Below are 24,936 nucleotides of genomic sequence, written 5' to 3' on the forward strand. Positions count from 1 at the left end.
CAACTGAGGTACTCAAAGTCTTTACATAGTAAGGGAGAAACTCACCTCATCCACCACCAAGGTGATGTACAGTGACCATTTTTGTGCCAGAACGCTTACCAAACAGCAGCTAGAAAGGTGAGGAGTGATATATGCCATTTGGGGAGATGATTAGGTGGCCATGATGGTATGAGGGCCAGATTAGGATTTTAGCCAGGACACCGGGGTGAACACGCCTACTCTTACGATAAGTGCCATGGGATTTTTAATGACCACAGAGAGTCTGAACACCCGTTTAACATCCCATCCGAAAGACAGCACCATTCGTAGGGCAATGTCCCCTCTACTGCCCTGGGGATCTCCTTAGACCAGAGGGGGGTGCTCTCTACTGGCTTTACATCACCACTGCCAGCAGCACCTGGTCTCCCATCCAGGAATCATTCCTGCTTTAGATTCAGAGGCAAACCAGCAATGGGATGCTGCTGGTATCAAGCTGAAGGCATGAATCAAATGGTTGTTTACTGAAACTCCCAAAGTCTTTCCAATCAATGTAATACATGTTAAACAATAGCCTACCTTTCTGTGGTCAACTAGATGATAATTGTCAACACTGTTGTGATTTGAGACAAGCTTGGGGACTCGTCTTGATAAATCAATCAACGTCAGACTTGAGTTTTCACTGATTCTCCGTTTGGATATTGGTTAGGCTGCAATTAGTCTAGGGAAATGTTATCTATAGTTGAGTTGAGTGCTGCTCTGATCATCTTGTCTAGTTAGCTCATTTATGAGAGTATTTTGCCAGTAGTTTAACAGGTGGGTTATTTTGCTCTAAACTCAAGTCGTTTAGTAGGCTATTCAGGCAAGAATGTGGTAAAAATAGGCATGTTTGTAAGGGGGCCATATAAAAAGTAACTTTTTTTTTTTTACAGAAAAGAAGACCTTAAATCCTATGTGAAAGCAGTACTACACATCTAAACCATTGTTGTTATTGTGGGGGGACACCGTAAATCCAATGTGAAATCCGTATTTACATACCTGAACAATTGCTGTTCTTGAGTGGTAAAAATACCGTAAATCCTATGTGAATGCAGTTCTACACATCTAAACCATTGTTGTTATTGTGGAGCACTCCTCTACAGTAGGTGGCGGTGTTGTACTTTCAATTGAATTGCACGGTCCAGTTTATGATTACATTACTGTGAAGATGACGGAAAAAACAATCTCAACAGCTACCAACAAACAAAGCAAGCTAGCGATGTTTAGTTTATGATATGCTTGTATCAATGTTACTAGCTAGATAGATCATTGTGAATTAGCATAATATAGAAAAACAAAAACACTGTTTCATTGAAAAGGGGCCAAAAGCGTCAGGGCACAATGTCGGGCTCCGTTGCCGATTTCCAGGCGCAGATAGCCTCGATCATGGAGGTGCTAGCCAACGCGGCTGTAGCCGAAATCTGCAAAGTTGTTGACGATGGTTATGCGGTTGTACATCTGGAGATGACTCAAAGCCACAAGGAGAACGAATTTCTCCGGAGGAAAATGAAATTGATGGAACTTCAGGTCGCCAGGTTTCGAGCAGATAGAACAAAGTCTTCAGAGGGGTCCGTCCACAACCGCTTCCATGGAATACGCCTCCTAAACAGACACAACCATCGAGAAACTGCAACGACAGGTTGGTGGTGATACTAAATTATACAGTGTGCACATACATTATGATCCTTTTCAGTTTGACCCCATCCATCAATGGTGTTTCATAAAGTAGAAATCAAGCATAATACGGCTGTGATGTATGCATGTCAATACAGTTAGGGATGTATTATTGACATTAGCCCTATATGCGTTATGCATACATCCAGGATGTATACAGTTAGTGGCCATTTTATTAGGTACATCCATCTAGTACCGGGTCAGACCCTCCTTTGCCTCCAGAACAGCCAGAATTCTCTGGTGCATGGATACGTACCTCAATTAGTATCAAGGGACCTAACATATGCCAGCAATCATTCCCCACACCATTACACTACTGCCACAAGCCTGTACTGTTGACATCAGGCAGGATGGGCCATGGCCTCATGTTGCTTTCGCCAAATCCTGCCTTTGCCTCAGAATGACGCAACAGGAACCTGGATTCGTTGGATTAGGCAATGCTTTTCCACTCCTCAATTGTCCAGTGTTGGTGATCGCGTGCCCACTGGAGCCCCTTCTGCTTGTTTTTAGTTGATAGGAGTGGAACCTGGTGTGGTCGTCTGCTGCAATAACCTATCCGTGACAAGGGCCGCTGAGTTGTGCGTTCTGAGATGCCGTTCTGTGCCATTATTTGCCTGTTTGTGGCCCACCTGCTAGCTTGCACGATTCTTTCCATTCTCCTTCGACCTCTCATCAACGAGCTGTTTTCACGCAGAGGACTGCCAGCTGGATGTTTTTTGTTTCCCGCACCATTGTCGGTAAACTTTAGACAACTGTCGTGCGCGAAAAGCCCAGGACCAGCCGCTTCTGAGATACTGGAACCGACACACCTTGCACCAACAATCATACCACGCTCAAAGTTGCTTAGGTCACTCGTTTTGCCCATTCTAACATTCAGTCGAACAGTAACTTAATGCCTCGATGCCTGTCTGCCTGCTTTATACAGCAAATCACAGCCACCTGACTAGCTGTCTGTAGGAGCGAAACATTTTCGTGAACGGGGCGGTGTACATAATAAACTAGCCACTGAGTGTATATTGTACTGTCACCACAGCTAGGATCCCTCTAGCTCTATATACACATTACACACGTCATGAACGTATTATGTTTGTTTTGTTCTTTGTAAAAGACCATTGATGGATGGGGTCAAATTAACCTCCCCTTTATTTCCAGGACCTACTTGGCAAAGCAGAAACAGACTTTCCAACAGGAGTTTTGGGAACAGCAGCATTCAAAGAGACAGACAGCCCATAGACGTGGATCAAGAGGATGTCTCTCCATCAAAGCATATGGATGCTACAAGTGATGAGGTAAGTTCCAATTTTAACAGCCGATTTTAGACTGTCACAGACTTATGTCTATTTTAGTCTCGGACACCAGACACTTCCGCCTGGGGATGAGGTTATGCCTGTATAGACGTGTATATACCAGCACATTATAACTAGTGACGTTTAAATTGAGTAAAGTAACACTCCCTATACTTTCAATGCATTTTTACACTAAAAGTTTGTAACGGCATGTGTAAAATACAGAAGGTGGAGTTTACCCTCCACTACACCACTGATTATAACACAATAACAACAAGGCAACTACTATGAATTCCACTAAATCCCATGTCATGCCCATATCTCCATTCAGTAGATAGTGTATGCTCTGTCTCACTCACTCATCTCTCCCACTTAACCCCATCAGCAGTCAGGAGAGACAGAGGAAGGGGAACCAGACCTGCTGATCATCAAGGTGGAGGGAGAAGCAGATGACCAGGACTCTAGGATCAGCCACCCAGCTAGAACAGTGGAGGGCAGCAGAGAACTAACCACCCAACCGGCTGCAGCCACCACAGAGGACCCCGCCTTCCAGCTCAGTGGCCCCAGAGGCAACAACAACTACAACAACAACGCTATGGAGGTCAGTGGATCTGATGCCGTCCTCCTCCAGTCAGAAACAGGGACTGTGAACCAGGGACCCCAGCAACACATGGGATTTGAACCGAAAGCAGAGAGACCGAGTCTGGACACAAAGTGTGATATGGACGGGGACCTCACTCTCCTAAGAGATTCTTTAAACCAGGTGTGGAGAGAGGTAGTAGGGACGGATGATGGCGCCTCTGCTGCTCACACTAAAGTCATGGACCTAGGGAGTGGCTCAGTGGACCCAGAAACACAGAATAGATCGGCCACAGAAATGAGAAGTGTAGGGTTAGAAAACCACAGGTTTTCCCCCAAGTCATTCCATTCTTCATCAGAACATGTGATAGTGATTGACTCTGTATCCAGTGGGCAGCAGGTAGATAGAGATTTTGAGTGGTGTCAGGTGGGTACAGCTACTACACCACAGGTCAATGGGACTGAAAATAAGCAGGGAGTGGGAGTGTTTAACAGAAACGCACCAATGAATCACCACGATTCGATGAGAGACAACACCACGCAATTTGTTTCACCCGGCTTCCGGGCCTCTGAGATAAATACAGGCATGCATGTTGGCACAGGTGAGGCCAATAAAGCTAGTTGGTGCTCATTGGCAAGCCTCCAGAGATACTCTGAAATACCAGGAAGAAGAGCTCAACAACCAGCTCATACCTCACTTCCTGATTGCCATTTTAGACCAAGTGCCACAACTTCCTCCCACTCGAGTAATCTCGCCACAGACGTTAGACCTGGTACCGTAGAACGACCGTATGGTTGCCCGAGCTGCAATAAGAAGTTTGTCCACGAGAGTGACTTGCGGCAGCATGCTGTCATCCACACCAGAAAGCGGCCGTTCGCCTGCACCTTGTGTGAGAAGAGATTTGTGTCCCGCGCCAAGCTCCAAATGCACCTAAACGTCCACACTGGCGAGAAGCCCTTCAGTTGTACACATTGTGGGCGCAGGTTCTCCCACTCCAGCAATCTGAAAAGACATCAGAAGCTTCATCATTGAGAACTGACGTGGAACAAGAGATTCCTATTGAAAAAAAGCTGTTATAGAAATATCATGAGTTCAAACGTCATTGGTTCTAACATAGTCGTATGTCTGCAGGATATTTGCCCTGGTCTCATACGTCTACAATACAACGTGGTTCATATTTACATTATCTACAAAGACTGTTACGTTTTCTTGGCTTCTTTAATGCCAACAGCATCACTCACATTGACTGTTAAGGTTGATAATGGTTCAATATAACTGCCTCAGACTAAAGTTATAGCAGCTACTGAAATTGTACTGTCCATTTGTACCAATTTGACCAATGGCTATTGGCTATTTGACCAATGGCTATTGGCTATTTGACCAATGGCTATTGCTGTTTGTTTGTCAATTCCTATAATTCCATCAATAAATCATATTTTTCAAAGAATTCCGTGGTGCTTCTTGACTCAGTATAGTTTGACCCTGAATGTAGATTGACCACAGCTAGCACATAACGTTCTGAGAACCATATGTTTCTTATATGGGAATTTCAGCGTAACGTTTCCAACAGGTTTCCTAAAACGTTCCATAAAAACCACCAGAAAACATTAGTAACATTTCTGAGAATGTTATGTAAAAACATGCATTCCTTTCTTAGCATCAGCATAACTCTATCCTCTATCTGGTTAAGTGTGTTCAGATGTGTTGGCCGTTCCCACTTATTGGCCACAACAGATCTTAATGAGTGTTTGTTTCCTTTGAAAGGGGTCTGTTTGAATAGGCTAAAATGAACGGCTTTGTATAAGTTAATAAATGAACATGGCGTGTTAGCTCCATCATGGTGGCACAGTGAACTCATTTCATGGATAGAGAACAGAAGATCATAGTTTAGAATCTCACTGATGCCGTGCCATTACTAAAGGAAGAAATGTGTTTGCATGTGTCCCATCTGTGATTGGAGTTCAAACAGTTAACCAAACTAAAGCCAGCAGTGTTATGAAAGTATTATTGAAACATTCTCAGAACGTTATTTAATTACCTTTAAAGAAAACTAGGATTTCTGTTCTCAGAACGTTTTTTGTTTTTTGCGACTGCACAGAAAGTAAAAACGTTTTTGAAATGTTCCGGAATGACTGACCTTCATGCCTTAAAGTAATGATGGACTGTTGTTTCTCTTTGCTATTTGGAGCTGTTCTTGCCATAATATGGACCTATTTGGAAAATACAATCTTCTGTATACCACCCCTACCTTGTCACAACACAACTGATTGGCTCAAATGCATGAAGAAGGAAAGAAATTCCACAAATATACTTTTAACAAGGCACGCCTGTTAATTGAAATGCATTCCAGGTGACATGAAGCTGGTTGAGAGAATGCCAAGAGTGTGCAGAGCTGTCATCAAGGCAAACGGTGGCTACTTTGAAGAATCTGAAATATACAATATATTTATACACTTTTTTGGTTAATACATGATTCCATATGTGTTATTTCATAGTTATGTCTTCACTATTATTTTACAATGTAGAAAATAGTAAAAAATTAAGAAAATCCCTTGAATGAGTAAGTGTGTCCAAACTTTTGACTGATTCTGTATATATACCCAATATAGATTGATCCTAAACATATTGTCCCTAAATATACAGTATATGGACCCTAAATATAGATTGGCCCTAAATATATATTGCCACTATATAGATTGGCCCTAAATATACAGTATATTGACCATAAATATAGGTTGACCCTATATAGCCAACAGAAAACCAGCAGGATCCGGACCTCATAGGGTAAGATTTGAATACCCCTCCTATATTGATTGACCCTAAATATATATTGACCCTATATAGATTGACGCTAAATATACAGGTAACTACCAAAATAATGAAAACAAATTAGGGATACAAAGTATATTGAAAGTAGGTGCTTCCACACAGGTGTGGTTCCTGAGTTAATTAATAAATTATTATCCCAATGCTGGGTAGGCCATTATTTTGTCGGCAAAGGCTATTCCCCATAGGATGACAATTCCCCCATCCATAGGGCACCAGTGGTCACTGGATGTTTTAATGGGCATGAAAACGATGTCAACCATATGCCATGACCATCTTAGTCATCAGATCTCAATCCAATTGAACACTTTTTTAAAGTGTTTTCCACGACCATCAACAAAGCACAAAATTATGGAATTTCTCGTGGAAGAACGGCGTCACATCCCTCTAATAGAGTTCCTGACACTTGTAGAATCTATGCCAAGGTGCATTGAAGCAGTTCTGGCTCGTTGTGGCCCAACACCCTATTAAATCACTTTGTTGGTGTTTCTTTTATTTTGGTAGGTATCTATGTTCTCACCTTGCTGACAAATTAAATCAAGCAGGAAAGGTAATTTTCCTTTCAAAAGTACAGGGAATTTTCGATCAATCAAATGTACTTATAAAGCCCTTTTTACATCAGCAGATGTCACAAAGTGCCTATTTAGAAACCCAGCCTAAAACCCCAACGAGCACGCAATGCAGATGTAGAAGCAAGGTGGCTAGGAAAAACTCCCCAGGAAGGCAGGAAAAACCTAGAGAGGAACCAGGCTCTGAGGGGTGGCCAGTCCTCTTCTGGCTGTGCCCGGTGGAGGTTATAGAGTACATGGTCATGAAGGCCAGATCGTTGTTAAAGATGTTCATAGATGACCAGCAGGGTCAAATAATAATCACAGTGTCTATAGAAGTTGCAACAGGTCAGCACCTCAGGAGTAAATGTCAGTTAGCTTTTCATAGCAAAGTATTCAAAGGTAGAGAGTAGAGACAGCAGGTGCGGTAGAGAGAGGTTTTGAGGAGAGAGAAATTTCAGATTTTCTGTGTCAATGAGTTAAGTCAGTACGACTATAATAGCTGAGTTATAATAGATGTGTTTGTTTGAGAGCTTTGTAGCGCTCATGCCCGTCAATTTAATTCCCCCCGCCTCTTTTTTTAGGCCAAATCTGCTGTGGAAGAGGGGAGATGGGGAGGGGGAATAGAGTCTGGACAGACAGAGAAGTGTCCCCCTGATACTCAAAATACAGAGCAAGGGAGAACTGTAGGATCCAGGTCCAAGTCGCCCGATTTCAACAGACTGTCCACCGAGTGTTACTTTCCACCAGGTTCCCCAAAGAGGGAAGCAAGCCCCGTTCCCGAATATCAACAGTGGCTCTACTACTTCATCGAAATGCATGGAAAAGCATCCACAACAGCTAACGCCTTGCTCGGGCAAGAGGCAGCTCCAGTGCAGCTTCATACTACTCCACCAGGTGTAATGATGGTCAGGGCCAGGAGTTTTTCCTCACCACATGACCAGAGCAGGGGAAAACTCCTGGCCCTAGTTGTAAGGGCTCCACACTATTGGGAGTTTCATATGAAAACTTGAATCCATGTGTTTTTAACAGTTTAATTGGTTTCCCCATTGAATGCTTCCCTCTGTGTGTAGTGGTCGTGTTTTCAGTTCAACTGGCTTGATGTTTGGTTCAGAGTGGATTGATAATGTATAAGTTATAACAAGTTAAGATTTTGAACATCCTTATGAAATTGTATCGTTTCCGGGGATGTAAAAAGGACAGCAATTAACAATTTATTTCCATTTGCCTTTCGACAAGATATAGTAGATTGACAATCAGATTGATAGGCTGTAAAGATGTGGATTAAAGTCATATCTAGGCTGTCATACTGTTGTAAATCGTTTGTTGTTTATTTCTATTAGAAATACCCCAAATAGTGAAATGATTTATTTAAAAAAAAAAATGAAATATTGTTTTCACCAGAGAACATGTTGTTCATTACGTAGGTACATTGTTGTGCCGCACTCCTGTACAGTAGGTGGCGGTGTTCAACTTTAAATTCTACAGTCCACGTATGATTACATTACTGTGACGTGAGGAAATAAAATAAAACATCTCACCAGCTAGCTACAAACAAAGCTAGCTGCAAATTGACGTTAAGTTTCTGTTATGATTATTTGTTTTAATAGATTGGTAGATAACTGTAGATAATCATAATATATAAAACGCAAATACTGTTACATTGAAAAGAGGAAAAAAGCGTCGGGGGACAATGTCGGGTTCCGTGGTCGAGTTCCAGGCGCAGATAGCCTCAATCATGGAGGTGCTAGCCAACGCGGCTGTTGCCGAAATCTGCAAAGTTGTTGACGATGGCTATGCGGTTGTACACCTGAAGATGTCCCAAAGCCACAAGGAGAACGAATTTCTCCGGAGGAAAATGAAATTGATGGAACTTCAGATCACCAGATTTCGAGCGGAGAGAACAAAGTTTTCAGAGGGGTCCGTCCACAATCGCTTCCATGGAATACGCCTCCTAAACAGACACAACCATCGAGAGATTACAACAGGTTGGTGATGACGATGAATTTGACAGTGTGCACATAGCTTACATTACGTTAATCTTCAATTTGACCCCATCCATCAATTGTATTTTACAAAGTTTAAGGCAAGTATAATAATTCCATGATTTATGTAATGTCAATACATTTAGCGCCCAGCTGTATTATTGACATTCCACATATGACGTATCGTGCTTACTTTGTACTGTCAATACAGCTAGGATCCCTCTAGCTCTATATACACATTACATGCACTACCGTTCAAAAGTTCGGGGTCACTTAGAAATGTCCTTGTTTTTGAAATACAGTGTAGACATTGTCAATGTTGTAAATTACTATTGTAGCTGGAAACTGCTGATTTAAAATATATATATATTTTATTATTGCATTTTCCAATTAAGATGATTCAAAACAAAAATGTAATAATTTATCAAACTGTTCAACCATGAGGGAGAGGGATAATTGTCAAACATCTGAGCTAGAAATCTAGACTGCAGTCCAATTGTACATTATGAAATTGGGGAGGTTTAAGCCCCCTTGGCCGTAATCAAGGGTCAGTTTATCCAGGCCAACCCTTGGGGTTTTGCCGTGCCAGATAAACCATCTGGTCAGCTTGTAAAAAGAGAAAAAGAATGCTGCGGGCACAGGGATAGGGAGAGATTAAAACAAATATAGAAATCTGGGCAGGACATATATTTGAATTACATTGATTCTACCCAGTAGAGTGAGAGGCAAGTCCATCCATTTACACAGGTCACCCTCCACCTTATGCAACAAGCTGGCCAGATTGAGTTTATAGAGGTTGTTCAGATTACCATCTACCATTTTACAGGGTGGCAGGGTATCCTAGTGGTTAGAGCGTTGGACTAGTAACCTGCAAGTTCAAACCCCCGAGCTGACAAGGTAAAAATCTGTCGTTCTGCCCCTAAACAGGCAGTTAACCCACTGTTCCTAGGCCGTCATTGAAAATAAGAATTTGTTCTGAACTGACTTGCCTACTTAAATAAAGGTAAAACAAAATAAATAAATAAAATGCCCAAATATGTCAAGCCCATAGGCAACCATCTAAAAGGTAACTGATGCTTGATGTAAGTCTTTGATGGTCAAAGACAGACAAAGGTAAGATTTCACTTTTATCAAAATGGACCTTATATCCAGAGAAAGAACTATAACGGTTCTGTAAGTGGGAGAGGGAATGTTCTGGCTTTGTTAGAAATAAGATAAGGTTGTCCGCAAACAGTGATAACTTATGGGTATGGGGGCCCACCTCAAAGCCACGTATGTCAGGGCACATTCTAATAGCCTCAGCCAATGATTCGATGACGAGAGGGAAAAGGTGGGTGTAGCTCCCTCCAGTAACCACGAGAACAACCGTTCCTTGATTTTAACTGGCGGCTTTATTCTGTAGTTTTAGTCAGAATTATCACCTTCCGTGAGAACTATAAAGTAAATGAAAATACAGTTAAGCACACTCTTACAGCCTTCTTATCTTACGAGTGACTTATTAGCTTGGTATAAGTGCTTACATACATAAACAGTTTAGCCGGAGCTATAACAGTATCAGATTAAACACATGAATAAAGGAAAAATACCTCATTGGCTGCTTATTACAGAAGGGAGGAAATCAAACTTCACACTTATTATTCCTGGCATGAATTCACACTTCATCCTTAATTATTATAGCGTTACCATCCTAACATACACACTTCATCCTTAATTATTATAGCGTTACCATCCTAACATACACACTTCATCCTTAATTATTATAACGTTACCATCCTAACATACACACTTCATCCTTAATTATTATAACGTTACCATCCTAACATACACACTTCATCCTTAATTATTATAACGTTACCATCCTAACATACACACTTCATCCTTAATTATTATAACGTTACCATCCTAACATACACACTTCATCCTTAATTATTATAACGTTACCATCCTAACATACACACTTCATCCTTAATTATTATAGCGTTACCATCCTAACATACACACTTCATCCTTAATTATTATAGCGTTACCATCCTAACATACACACTTCATCCTTAATTATTATAGCGTTACCATCCTAACATACACACTTCATCCTAACATACACACTTCATCCTTAATTATTATAACGTTACCATCCTAACATACACACTTCATCCTTAATTATTATAACGTTACCATCCTAACATACACACTTCATCCTTAATTATTATAACGTTACCATCCTAACATACACACTTCATCCTTAATTATTATAACGTTACCATCCTAACATACACACTTCATCCTTAATTATTATAACGTTACCATCCTAACATACACACTTCATCCTTAATTATTATAACGTTACCATCCTAACATACACACTTCATCCTTAATTATTATAACGTTACCATCCTAACATACACACTTCATCCTTAATTATTATAACGTTACCATCCTAACATACACACTTCATCCTTAATTATTATAACGTTACCATCCTAACATACACACTTCATCCTTAATTATTATAACGTTACCATCCTAACATACACACTTCATCCTTAATTATTATAACGTTACCATCCTAACATACACACTTCATCCTTAATTATTATAGCGTTACCATCCTAACATACACACTTCATCCTTAATTATTATAGCGTTACCATCCTAACATACACACTTCATCCTTAATTATTATAGCGTTACCATCCTAACATACACACTTCATCCTTAATTATTATAACGTTACCATCCTAACATACACACTTCATCCTTAATTATTATAACGTTACCATCCTAACATACACACTTCATCCTTAATTATTATAGCGTTACCATCCTAACATACACACTTCATCCTTAATTATTATAACGTTACCATCCTAACATACACACTTCATCCTTAATTATTATAACGTTACCATCCTAACATACACACTTCATCCTTAATTATTATAACGTTACCATCCTAACATACACACTTCATCCTTAATTATTATAACGTTACCATCCTAACATACACACTTCATCCTTAATTATTATAACGTTACCATCCTAACATACACACTTCATCCTTAATTATTATAACGTTACCATCCTAACATACACACTTCATCCTTAATTATTATAACGTTACCATCCTAACATACACACTTCATCCTTAATTATTATAACGTTACCATCCTAACATACACACTTCATCCTTAATTATTATAGCGTTACCATCCTAACATACACACTTCATCCTAACATACACACTTCATCCTTAATTATTATAACGTTACCATCCTAACATACACACTTCATCCTTAATTATTATAACGTTACCATCCTAACATACACACTTCATCCTTAATTATTATAACGTTACCATCCTAACATACACACTTCATCCTAACATACACACTTCATCCTAACATACACACTTCATCCTTAATTATTATAGCGTTACCATCCTAACATACACACTTCATCCTTAATTATTATAACGTTACCATCCTAACATACACACTTCATCCTTAATTATTATAACGTTACCATCCTAACATACACACTTCATCCTTAATTATTATAGCGTTACCATCCTAACATACACACTTCATCCTTAATTATTATAACGTTACCATCCTAACATACACACTTCATCCTTAATTATTATAGCGTTACCATCCTAACATACACACTTCATCCTTAATTATTATAACGTTACCATCCTAACATACACACTTCATCCTTAATTATTATAGCGTTACCATCCTAACATACACACTTCATCCTTAATTATTATAACGTTACCATCCTAACATACACACTTCATCCTTAATTATTATAACGTTACCATCCTAACATACACACTTCATCCTTAATTATTATAACGTTACCATCCTAACATACACACTTCATCCTTAATTATTATAGCGTTACCATCCTAACATACACACTTCATCCTTAATTATTATAGCGTTACCATCCTAACATACACACTTCATCCTTAATTATTATAACGTTACCATCCTAACATACACACTTCATCCTTAATTATTATAACGTTACCATCCTAACATACACACTTCATCCTTAATTATTATAACGTTACCATCCTAACATACACACTTCATCCTTAATTATTATAGCGTTACCATCCTAACATACACACTTCATCCTTAATTATTATAACGTTACCATCCTAACATACACACTTCATCCTTAATTATTATAGCGTTACCATCCTAACATACACACTTCATCCTTAATTATTATAGCGTTACCATCCTAACATACACACTTCATCCTTAATTATTATAGCGTTACCATCCTAACATACACACTTCATCCTTAATTATTATAGCGTTACCATCCTAACATACACACTTCATCCTTAATTATTATAACGTTACCATCCTAACATACACACTTCATCCTTAATTATTATAGCGTTACCATCCTAACATACACACTTCATCCTTAATTATTATAACGTTATCATACTAACATACACACTTCAACCTTTACGAACTACACCCGATGACATGAAAACTTAGCTAACACAGCGCGGGATTGCCTTCCTTCCAAAGGTGTGTTGCAACAATAATGTTCCCCACTACAACAGTTATTAGCTACGTAGTTACAATGTCTATTTACAAACACGGTACCTAAACTTTTTTCCAAGAAGTGAAAGAGATATGGCCATTCAACCCTATCAAAGGCCTTTTCGGCGTCGAGGGAGACTGCGACACTAAGTATTTTGTTTTTGTTAGCAAGGTGAATTATATCAAAAGAACCTTCTGACATTATTGGAGGACAATCTATTAATTTTGAAGCCAGTCTGATCTGGGTTGACCAACAGGGGAAGACATGACTCCAGTCTCCTAGATAGCATCTTGGTGACCAGTTTACAATCTGTGTTAAGGAGAGATTGGTCTATAGGAGGCGCACTTTAGCGGGTTTTTACCTTTCTTGTGAATTACTGTAATCACTGTTTGAGAGAGAGACTCTGGAAAGCAGTTGTCCTCTCCTGCTTTTTTAAGTTCCTCCATAAGGTAGGGGACCAATAGCTCCTTAAATGATTTATAGAACTCTGGAGGGAAGCCATCCTCCCCAGGAGATTTATTAGAAGGTAATACATCTCAAAATTGCAGTTCCTCTTCCTTTGGAGTTAAAAGAGGCCTCAAAAACTTGTCATACCCATTCCCTCTTTAGTTTCACTGTCTGTAAGATGTGTTTCTTGTAAAAACACAATGTCAGCCTTTCATTTCTTAAGTTATATATAGACTCTCTTCCTCTTAATCGGTCTGTTAAAACCTTTTACATTGAATGTGACATATTTTAGTGGATTAAGCATAGGTTGGGTTTCAAATATATACCCAAATGTAAATAGTCAGGTAATGTTTCAGAAGAAATGTCTTTGTTTCTGGCCATTTTGAGCCTGTAATCGAACCCACAAATGCTGATGCTCCAGATACTCAACTAGTCTAAAGAATGACAGTTTTATTGTTGCTTTAATCGGGACAACAGTTTTCAGCTGTGCTAACATACAGTTGAAGTCGGAAGTTTACATACACCTCAGCCAAATACATTTAAACTCAGTTTTTCACAATTCCTGACATTTAATCCTAGTAAAAATTTGGCGTCTTAGGTCAGTTAGGATCACCACTTTATTTTAAGAATGTGAAATGTCAGAATAATAGTAGAGACAATGATTTATTTCAGCTTTTATTTCTTTCATCACATTCCCAGTGGGTCAGAAGTTTACATACACTCAATTAGTATTTGGTAGCATTGCCTTTAAATTGTTTAACTTGAGTCAAACATTTCGGGTAGCCTTCCACAAGCTTCCCACAATAAGTTGGGTGAATTTTGGCCCATTCCTCCTGACAGAGCTGGTGTAACTGAGTCAGGTTTGTAGGCCTCCTTGCTCGCACACACTTTTTCAGTTCTGCCCACAAATGTTCTATAGGATTGAGGTCAGGGCTTTGTGATGGCCACTCCAATACCTTGACTTTGTTGTCCTTAAGCCATTTTGCCACAACTTTGGAAGTATGCTTCGGGTCATTGTCTATTTGGAAGACCCATCTGCGACCAAGCTTTAACTTCCTGACTGATGTCTTGAGATGTTGCTTCAATATATCCACATAATTTTCTTTCATCATGATGTGGTCTATTTTGTGAAGTGCACTAGTCCCTCCTGCAGCAAGCACCCCCACAACATGATGCTGCCATCCCCGTGCTTCACGGTTGGGATGGTGTTCTTCGGCTTGCAAGCTTCCCCCTTTTTCCTCCAAACAAAGCAATGGTCATTATGGCCAAACAATTCTATTTTTGTTTCATCAGACCAGAAGACATTTTTCCAAAAAGTACGATATTTGTCCCCATGTGCAGTTGCAAACCGGAGTCTGGCTTTTTTATGGCGGTTTTGGAGCAATGGCTTCTTCCTTGCTGAGCGGCCTTTCAGGTTATGTCGATATAGGACTCGTTTTTACTGTGGATATAGATACTGTTGTACCTGTTTCCTCCAGCATCTACACAAGGTCCTTTGCTGTTGTTCTGGGATTGATTTGCAGTTTTCGCACCAAAGTACGTTCATCTCTAGGAGACAGAACGCATCTCCTTCCTGAGCAGTATGACGGCTGCGTGATTCCATGGTGTTTATACTTGCGTACTATTGTTTGTACAGATGAATGTGGTACCTTCAGGCATTTGGTATTTGCTCCCAAGGATGAATCAGACTTGTGGAGGTCTACAATTGTTTTTCTGAGGTCTTGGCTGATTTATTTTGATTTTCCCACGATGTCAAGCAAAGAGGCACTGAGTTTGAAGGTAGGCCTTGAAATACATCTACAGGTACACCTTCAATTGACTCAAAGGATGTCAATTAGCCTATCAAAAGCTTCTAAAGCCATGACATCATTTTCTGAAATTTTCCAAGCTGTTTAAAGGCACAGTCAACTTAGTGTATGTAAACTTCTGACCCACTGGAATTGTGATACAGTGAATTATAAGTGAAATAATCTGTCTGTTTACAATTGTTGGAAAAATTACTTGTGTCATGCACAAAGTAGATGTCCTAACCAACTTGCCAAAACTATAGTTTGCAAACAAGAAATTTGTGGAGTGGTTGAAAATGAGTTTTAATGACTCCAACCTAAGTGTATGTAAACTTCCGACTTCAGCTGTAATTGCTAAAGGGTTTTCTAATGATAATTTAGCCTTTTAAAATCATAAACTTGGATTAGCTAACACAACGTGCCATTGGAACACAGGAGTGATGGTTGCTGATAATGGGCCTCTGTACCCCTATGTAGATATTCCATAAACAATCTGCCATTTCCAGCTACAATATTCATTTATAACATTAACAATGTCTACACTGTATTTCTGATCATGAAGGTATTACTGTATGTTTGTTTTGTTCTTTGTAAAACACCATTGATGGATGGGGTCAAATTAACCTCCTCTTTATTTCCAGGACCGACTTGGCAAAGCAGAGCCAGACTTTCCAACAGGAGTTTTGGGAACAGCAGCATTCAAAGAGACAGACAGCCCATAGACGTGGACCAAGAGGATGTCTCTCCATCAAAGCATATGGATGCTACAAGTGATGAGGTAAGTTCCAATTTTAACAGACGATTTTAGACTGTCACAGACTTATATCTGTTTTAGTCTCGGACACCAGACACTTCCTTCCACCTGGGGATGAGGTTATGCCTGTATAGACGTGTATGTCAGCACATTATAACTAGTGATGTAGTGGTTAAAAATATGGTTGGTAAACGATGATCAGTGAGTAAAGTAACAGTCCCTATACTTTCAATGCATTTTTGTGCCAAAGGGTTGTAAAGGCATGTGTAAAATACAGAAGGTGGAGTTTACCCTCCACTACACCACTGATTATAACACAATAACAACAAGACAACTACTATGAATTTCACTAAATCCCATGTCATGCCCATATCTCCATTCAGTAGATAGTATATGCTCTGTCTCACTCACTCATTTCTCCCACTTAACCCCATCAGCAGTCAGGAGAGACAGAGGAAGGGGAACCAGACCTGCTGATCATCAAGGATGAGGGGGAAGCAGATGACCAGGACTCTAGGATCAGCCACCCAGCTAGAACAGTGGAGGGAAGCAGAGAACTAACCACCCAACCGACTACAGACCCTGCCTTCCAGCCCAGAGGCAAAAACATCAACACAGCTATGGAGGTCAGTGGATCTGAGGCCATTCTCCTCCAGTCAGAAACAGGGAATGTGAACCAGGGACCACAGCAACACACATGATTTAAACCCAGAGCAGAGAGACAGAGTCTAGACACAAAGTGTGACATGAACGGGGACCTCAATCTCCTAAGAGATTCTTTAAACCAGGTGTGGAGAGAGGCAGTAGCGACTAACGATGGCACCTCTGCTGCTCACACGAAAGTAATGGACCTAGGGAGTGGCCCGGTGGGCCCAGAAACACAGAATAGCTCAGACATAGAAATGAGAAGTGTAGGGTTAGAAAACCACAGGTTTTCCCCCAAGTCGTTCCATTCTTCATCAGAAAATGTGATAGTGATTGACTCTGTATCCAGTGGGCAGCAGGTAGATAGAGATTTTGAGTGGGGTCAGGTGGGTACAGCTACTACACCACAGGACAATGGGACTGGAAATAAGCAGGGAGTGGGAGGGTTTAACAGAAACGCACCAATGATTCACACCGAATCGATGAGAGACAACACAACGCAATTGGTTTCACCTGGCTTCCGACCCTCAGAGAAAAATACACGCAGGCCTGGCACAGGAAAAGCTAGTTGGTGCTCGTTGCCAAGCCTCCATAGACACTCTGAAATACCAGGAAGAGGAGTTCAACAACCAGCTCCTGCCTCACTTCCTGACGGCTATTTTAGACCAAGCGCCACAACTTTCTCTCACTCCAGTAATTTCTCCTCACACTTTGGACCTGGCACTGTAGAACGACCGTACGGTTGCCCGAACTGCCATAAAAAGTTTCTCCACGAGAGTGACTTACAGCATCACATGATCATCCACACCAGGAAGCGAGTGTTCACCTGCACGTTGTGTGAGAAGAGCTTTGTGTCCCCCAGCAAGCTCCAAGTGCACCAGAACGTCCACACTGGGGAGAAGCCCTTCAGTTGTGCACAGTGCGGGCGCAGGTTCTCCCACTCCAGCAATCTGAATAGACATCAGAAGCTTCATCATTGAGACTGACACAAATAGGGCGGTGACGGTCAAGGAACTTTGGATGATAGTAATTGGTCAGCCAAATGACTCTGGTCACCGTTACAACCGTTTGAATAGCAAAAGATGCACATTTTGTCCTCTCCTCCACTCCTGACTTGTTTTAGCAAGTAGCAACAACGTTTCATCACTTCGGAGAGTCCATGTTACAGCAGAAACCATGGAGATCCTATTAAATTACTAGAGGGGCTATGTCATAAACACTCAGTTCTAGAATGGAGTGAGAATGGCAGCCATTGTGGTCAGGGAGAAATCCAATCCGGTCTAATTGGAACGGATGGCAGTAGAGGCAGAGGTGATACATTTCCTGTTTTTATGAATTATAAAAGTAAGACATGTGATATATCAGAAATATAATGATTGTTAACCTAAAATATTGTCATGAAATTATAAATACAGTTTATACAGGTTTTATACACATTTTCTGTATAAATAGTCTCTAATATATATAAACAGACCATAAATGTCTCACGGTTTGTTTTCTTTGAAAGCTGTGAATGTTGTAATATGATACAATATCAGTACTTATTGCATTTACAACTTGTATAAGACCTATCATCAGCTGTTTTCAGCCAGTGTATGTCTGTGGATTGACTGCACTGTTTGTATGGAATGTTGGCATATTGGCAGTTCATTTGAACAATTATTGGAAATCATTCCACTTAAACTCGCTGGCTAGCTAATAAATATACTATATACTATGCAGTTAATTTTCAAATTCATTATTTTACACAATATCTTATCGCAGCACACTGGCTGCCCATGGTTAACCAACTCACTGAACAAAATGGCTGATCTTTTATACTGTCGTAAGACCTTTCATGTACATTCTTGTATTCTAATTCCTAATTCTATGGCAGAAATTGACTCAACCTCACAAATGCCCGGCTGTCCCGTTTTCTGTCAGCTGTTCGATCCACAAAATAAAAAAATAAAAAATATATATTTAGTTTTTATGGTTTATTACATTTTCATGACAGTCTTCATCCATAGCCATCGGTTACAGGGTTATACGGTAATTGTGCCAACCCTAGACACAGAAGCAAGAGATTCCTATGTAAAAAAAAGCTATGGATTAGCTTTATGTCAGTTAGGTTATAGCAATACGCTATGAAAGTCCTGCCTACTTCCTGGATCATGTGCCTTGCTGTTTTTGAATGTGATTCAAGAGTTATATAATCAAATTCATGAAAACATGGTCTTTTAATCTCTATGGGATCGGTGTCCCTATACCCGGACGGTTGAGCTAACATGTGCTAATGTTATTAGCATGACAGTTGTAAGTAACAGCGAACTTTCCAGGACATAGACATGTCTTATATGGGCAGAAAGCTTAAATTCTTGTTAATGTAACTGCCCTGTCCAATTTACAGTAGCTTTCACAGTAAAAAAAATACTTTAAAACTTAGCACGGCAACTGCTTTGATACATTCACCTCTGAAGGTAAATAGTGTACTTACATTCAGTAATCTTGCTCTGATTTGTCATCATGAAGGTCCCAGAGATAAAATGTAGCATAGTTTTGTTTGATAAGAATACAGTTTTATATTCAAATGTGGGGACTGGGTTCTACAGTTTGAAGCCTTGCTGTCTCTGGCTCCACACCCACCCCACCCGGCCATCTAGATGTTTGATAGTTAGTGTATGTGCTAATGATCCATCATGTATGACATTCCTGGTAGTGTGTACCATATACTTTTTGTATGTTCTCTATAGTTATGTACTTGAAAATGTATCAATTGACCAATTCAGCACATTTGGGCAGACTTGATACAAAATATTGTCCGGTATTGAAATGCTTCACTGGATCAATCTGAAACTTTGCACACACACTGCTTCCATCTAGGGAACAAAATCTAAATTGCGCCAAAGGTAGGCCTTGAAATACATCTACAGGTACACCTCCAATTGACTCAAATGATGTCAATTAGCCTATCAGAAGCTTCTAAAGCCATGACATACTTTTCTGGAATTTTCCAAGCTGTTTAAAGGCACCGTCAACTTAGTGTATGTAAACTTCTGACCCACTGGAATTGTGATACAGTGAATTATAAGTGAAATAATCTGTCTGTAAACAATTGTTGGATAAATTACTTGTGTCATGCACAACACAGATGTCCTAACCGACTTGCCAAAACTATAGTTTGCTAACAAGAAATGTGTGGAGTGGTTGAAAAACTAGTTTTAATGACTCCAACCTAAGTGTATGTAAACTTCCCACTTCAACTGTAAGTATTCAGACCTTTTGCTATGAGACTCGAAATTGAGCTCAGGTGCATCCTGTTTCCATTGATCATCCTTGAGATGTTTCTACAACTTGATTGGAGTCCACCTGTGGTAAATTAAATTGATTGGACTTGATTTGTTAAGACACACACCTGTCTATATAAGGTCCCACAGTTGACAGTGCATGTTAGATCAAAATCCAAGCCATGAAGTCGAAGGAATTGTCTGTAGAGCTCCGAGATAGGATTGTATCAAGGCACAGATCTGGGGAAGGGTACCAAAACATTTCTGAAGCATTGAAGGTCCCCAAGAACACAGTGGCCTCCATCATTCTTAAATGGAAGAAGTTTGGAACCACCAAGACTCTTCCTAAATCTGGCCACCCGGCCAAACTGAGCAATCGGGGGAGAAAGGCCTTGGTCAGGGAGGTGACCAACAATCTGATGTTCCTCTTTAGAGATGGGAGAACCTTGCAGAAGGACAACCATCTCTGCAACAATCCACCAATCAGGCCTTTATGATAGAGTGACCAGACAGAAGCCTCTCCTCAGTAAAAGGCACATGACAGCCTGCTTGGAGTTTGCCAAAAGGCACCTAAAGGACTCTCAGAACACAAGAACCAATATTCTCTGGTCTGATGAAACCAAGATTGAACTCTATGGACTTTATGCCAAGCGTCACGTCTGGAGAAAACCTGGCACCATCCCTACGATGAAGCATAGTGGTGGCAGCATCATGCTGTGGGGATGTTTTTCAGCGGCACTGGGGAGACTAGTCAGGATTGAGGGAAAGATGCAAAGTACAGATAGATCCTTGATGAAAACCTGCCCCAGAGCACTCAGGACCACAGACAGGGGCGAAGGTTCACCTTCCAACAGGACAACTACCCTAAGCACACAGCCAAGACAACGCAGGAGTGTCTTCGGGACAAGTCTCTGAATGTCCTTGAGTGGCACAGTCAGAGCCCAGACTTGAACCCGCTTGAGAGGATCTGCAGAGAAGAATGGAAGAAACTCCCCAAATACAGGTGTGCCAAGCTTGTAGCGTCCTACCCAAGAAGACTCAATGCTGTGAATGCTGGTAAAGGTGCTTCAACAAAGTACTGAATAAAGGGTCTGAATACTTACGTGAATGTGATATCAGTTCTTTTTTTTTTTTTTCAAAAATGCCTGAAAACCTGCTTTTGCTTTGTCATTATGGGGTATTGTGTGTAGATTGATGAGGGGAAAAAAACAATTTAATCAATTTTAGAATAAGGCTGTAACGTAACAAAATGTGGAAAAGGTCAAGGGGTCTGAATACATTTGGAATGCACTGTATATGTAAAATTATATTTGTATTGGTCTATTATTTTACTTCTACCCAATGTCTTTATGAAGGCTTTTGCACAAAATACAAAAGGTGGAGTTTACCCTCCACTACACCACTGATTATAACACAATAACAACAAGACAACTACTATGAAGTTCACTAAATCCCATGTCATGACCATATCTCCATTCAGTAGATAGTATATGCTCTGTCTCACTCACTCATCTCTCCCACTTAACCCCATCAGCAGTCAGCAGAGACTCTTCTGGCTGTTTCTTTTTTAGGCAGACTTCTTTCAGACTGAATATCCACGGGGTACCCATGGTAACAGTCTGATGTTTAGGCATGTAGAAAGCATATGCTCTGTTTCACTCATCTCTCTCACTTAACCCCAGCAGACAGAGGAAGGGGAACCAGACCTGCTGATCATCAAGGTGGAGGGAGAAGCAGATGACCAGGACTCTAGGATCAGCCACCCAGCTAGAACAGTGGAGGGCAGCAGAGAACTAACCACCCAACCGGCTGCAGCCACCACAGAGGACTCAGCCTTCCAGTCCAGTGGCCCCAGAGGCAACAACAACTACAACAACACCGCTATGGAGGTCAGTGGATCTGACGTCGTCCTTGGCTTTCCCCCCAAGTCATACCATTCCTCATCAGAACATGTGATAGTGATTGACTCTGTATCCAGTGGGCAGCAGGTAGATAGAGATTTTGAGTGGGGTCAGGTGGGTACAGCTACTACACCACAGGACAATGGGACTGGAAATAAGCAGGGAGTGGGAGTGTTTAACAGAAACGCACCATCGATTCACCCTGTACACCACAAATCAATGAGAGACAACACTATGCAGTTGGTTTCACCCGGATTCCGTCCCACAGAGATAAATACAAGCATCCGTCTTGACGCAGGAAATACAGGTGAAGCCAATAAAGCTAGTTTGCGCTCATTGGCAAGCCTCCATAGACACTCTGAAATACCAGGAAGAGGAGCTCAACAACCAGCTCATACCTCACTTCCTGTCGGCCATTTTAGACCAAGCGCCACAACTTCCTCTCACTCAAGTAATCTTGCTAATCACATTAGACCTGGCACCATAGAACGACCGTACGGTTGCCCGAGCTGCCATAAGAAGTTTGTTCACGAGAGTGACTTGCGGCAGCACGTCGTCATCCACACCAGAAAGCGGGTGTTTGCCTGCACCTTGTGTGAGAAGAGCTTTGTGTCCCCCAGCAAGCTCCAAGTGCACCAGAACGTCCACACTGGGGAGAAGCCCTTCAGTTGTGCACAGTGCGGGCGCAGGTTCTCCCAATCCAGCAATCTAAATAGACATCAGAGGCTTCATCATTGAAAACTGACACAGAAGCAATAGATTCCTATTGTTGGGTTCTGAGAATATGAAATATACTTATTCATGTCACAGAGGGGGAGAGGGTAATGTATAACAGTTACATTATGTCAGGATATGTCACAGAGGGGGAGAGGGTAATGTATAACAGTTACATTATGTCAGGATATGTCACAGAGGGGGAGAGGGTAATGTATAACGTTTACATTATGTCAGGATATGTCACAGAGGGAGAGGGTAATGTATAACAGTTACATTATGTCAGGATATGTCACAGAGGGGGAGAGGGTAATGTATAACGTTTACATTATGTCAGGATATGTCACAGAGGGAGCGAGGGTAATGTATAACGTTTACATTATGTCAGGATATGTCACAGAGGGGGAGAGGGTAATGTATAACGTTTACATTATGTCAGGATATGTCACAGAGGGAGCGAGGGTAATGTATAACAGTTACATTATGTCAGGATATGTCACAGAGGGGGAGAGGGTAATGTATAACGTTTACATTATGTCAGGATATGTCACAGAGGGGGAGAGGGTAATGTATAACGTTTACATTATGTCAGGATATGTCACAGAGGGAGAGAGGGTAATGTATAACGTTTAGATTATGTCAGAATATGTTATTGTTAGCCATCAGGGATCCTATGGGAGGGGTCCTCTGGGAGGAGAAGAGACATAGTCTGGTACCAGGCACCATGACAGCCGTGAGTTGGGCAGGGAAGCGATCACATGTGGCAGGCATTGATAAGGGGAGAGAGCTTTGGATTAGGCATCAAGGGGGCTGAGGTCATCACTTTGTCTTCCTGTCGAACCATAACAGATGTCAGGGTTGGAGACAAGGAGGAGTGCATCTAAACTGGAGTATATAAACTTGTTGCTGGAAACATGTTTTGTCTGAATGCAGCTGTATTGATCCTCTGGGAGAATAAACTTGGTTAAGCTTTCATAGTGTCTGTTGAGTTGTTTACTCTGAGAATTAGAACCAAACACTATTGAAAAAAGCTGTTATAGCAATATCATGAGTTCAAACGTCATTGGTTCTAACGTAGTCGTATGTCTGCAGGATGTTTGCCCTGGTCTCATACGTCTACAATACAACGTGGTTCATATTTACATTATCTACAAAGAATGTTACGTTTTCTTGGCTTCTTTAAGGCCAACAGCATCACTCACATTGACTGTTAAGATCATGGTTGTGTTCTTCTAACACTAAAGTTATAGCAGATACTGAAATTCTACTGTGAGACTGAAAAACTGTCTGTTCTTCTGTAACAATTTCACCAATGGCTGTTGCTGTTTATTCATAAAATCCTATAATTCCCTCAATAAATAATATTTTTCAAAGAATTCCATGGTGCTTCTTGACCCTAAATACGCCTATTGATGTCACCTGTTAAATTCACTTCAATCAGTGTAGATGAAGGGGAGGAGGCAGGCTAAAGAAGTAATTTATTAGCATTGAGACAATTGAGACATGGATTGTGTCTGTGTGTCATCCAGAGAGTGAATTGGCACGACATAAACCGGACCCATCTGTTACTATCTGGCCGGCCGACTGGTCCTAATCTGGCCGGCCGACTGGTCCTATCTGGCCAGCCGACTGGTCCTATCTGGCCGTCTGACTGGTCCTATCTGGCCGGCCGACTGGTCCTATCTGGCCGGCCGACTGGTCCTATCTGTCCGGCCGACTGGTCCTATCTGGCCGGCCGACTGGTCCTATCTGTCCGGCTGACTGGTCCTATCTGGCCGGCTGACTGGTCCTAATCTGACCGGCTGACTGGTCCTAATCTGGCCGGCCGACTGGTCCTATCTGACCGGCCGACTGGTCCTAATCTGGCCGGCCGACTGGTCCTATCTGGCCGGCCGACTGGTCCTATCTGGCCGGCCGACTGGTCCTAATCTGG

General features: G+C 41.1%; 2 protein-coding genes across 3 annotated transcripts; both read left to right on the forward strand.

Annotated features, from left to right (window-relative positions):
* The first annotated feature begins 1,183 nt into the window (after positions 1-1,183).
* Positions 1,184-5,002, forward strand: LOC118372636 (zinc finger protein 16-like). Of its 2 annotated transcripts, none has more exons than XM_035758572.2 (3): positions 1,184-1,654; positions 2,842-2,978; positions 3,361-5,002. In XM_035758572.2, exons 1-3 carry the CDS (start codon positions 1,357-1,359, stop codon positions 4,585-4,587), a joined length of 1,662 nt encoding a protein of 553 aa, XP_035614465.2. In that variant the 5' UTR covers positions 1,184-1,356; the 3' UTR covers positions 4,588-5,002. The 2 variants fall into 2 exon arrangements, with proteins under 2 accessions (XP_035614465.2, XP_035614467.2); XM_035758574.2 differs by having other exon boundaries at positions 3,364-5,002.
* Positions 5,003-8,232: 3,230 nt separating this feature from the next.
* Positions 8,233-23,976, forward strand: LOC127925495 (zinc finger and SCAN domain-containing protein 21-like). The gene is made up of 4 exons (XM_052510443.1): positions 8,233-8,917; positions 16,365-16,501; positions 16,915-17,103; positions 22,071-23,976. Exons 1-4 carry the CDS (start codon positions 8,623-8,625, stop codon positions 23,025-23,027), a joined length of 1,578 nt encoding a protein of 525 aa, XP_052366403.1. The 5' UTR covers positions 8,233-8,622; the 3' UTR covers positions 23,028-23,976.
* The last annotated feature ends 960 nt before the right edge of the window (positions 23,977-24,936 follow it).

Source organism: Oncorhynchus keta, unplaced genomic scaffold (assembly GCF_023373465.1).
Source record: "Oncorhynchus keta strain PuntledgeMale-10-30-2019 unplaced genomic scaffold, Oket_V2 Un_contig_5685_pilon_pilon, whole genome shotgun sequence".
In the NCBI taxonomy this organism is placed as follows: domain Eukaryota; kingdom Metazoa; phylum Chordata; class Actinopteri; order Salmoniformes; family Salmonidae; genus Oncorhynchus; species Oncorhynchus keta.

What these genes read in the sequence shown, in the direction of transcription:
- LOC118372636 (XM_035758572.2), top strand. Translation starts at nt 1,357, where the DNA reads ATGTCGGGCTCCGTTGCCGATTTCCAGGCGCAGATAGCCTCGATCATG. An exon ending in TCGAGAAACTGCAACGACAG is followed by an intron (nt 1,655 to 2,841) that starts GTTGGTGGTGAT and finishes CTTTATTTCCAG; the next exon opens with GACCTACTTGGCAAAGCAGA. An exon ending in TGGATGCTACAAGTGATGAG is followed by an intron (nt 2,979 to 3,360) that starts GTAAGTTCCAAT and finishes TAACCCCATCAG; the next exon opens with CAGTCAGGAGAGACAGAGGA.
- LOC127925495 (XM_052510443.1), top strand. Translation starts at nt 8,623, where the DNA reads ATGTCGGGTTCCGTGGTCGAGTTCCAGGCGCAGATAGCCTCAATCATG. An exon ending in TGGATGCTACAAGTGATGAG is followed by an intron (nt 16,502 to 16,914) that starts GTAAGTTCCAAT and finishes TAACCCCATCAG; the next exon opens with CAGTCAGGAGAGACAGAGGA. An exon ending in ACATCAACACAGCTATGGAG is followed by an intron (nt 17,104 to 22,070) that starts GTCAGTGGATCT and finishes ACTTAACCCCAG; the next exon opens with CAGACAGAGGAAGGGGAACC.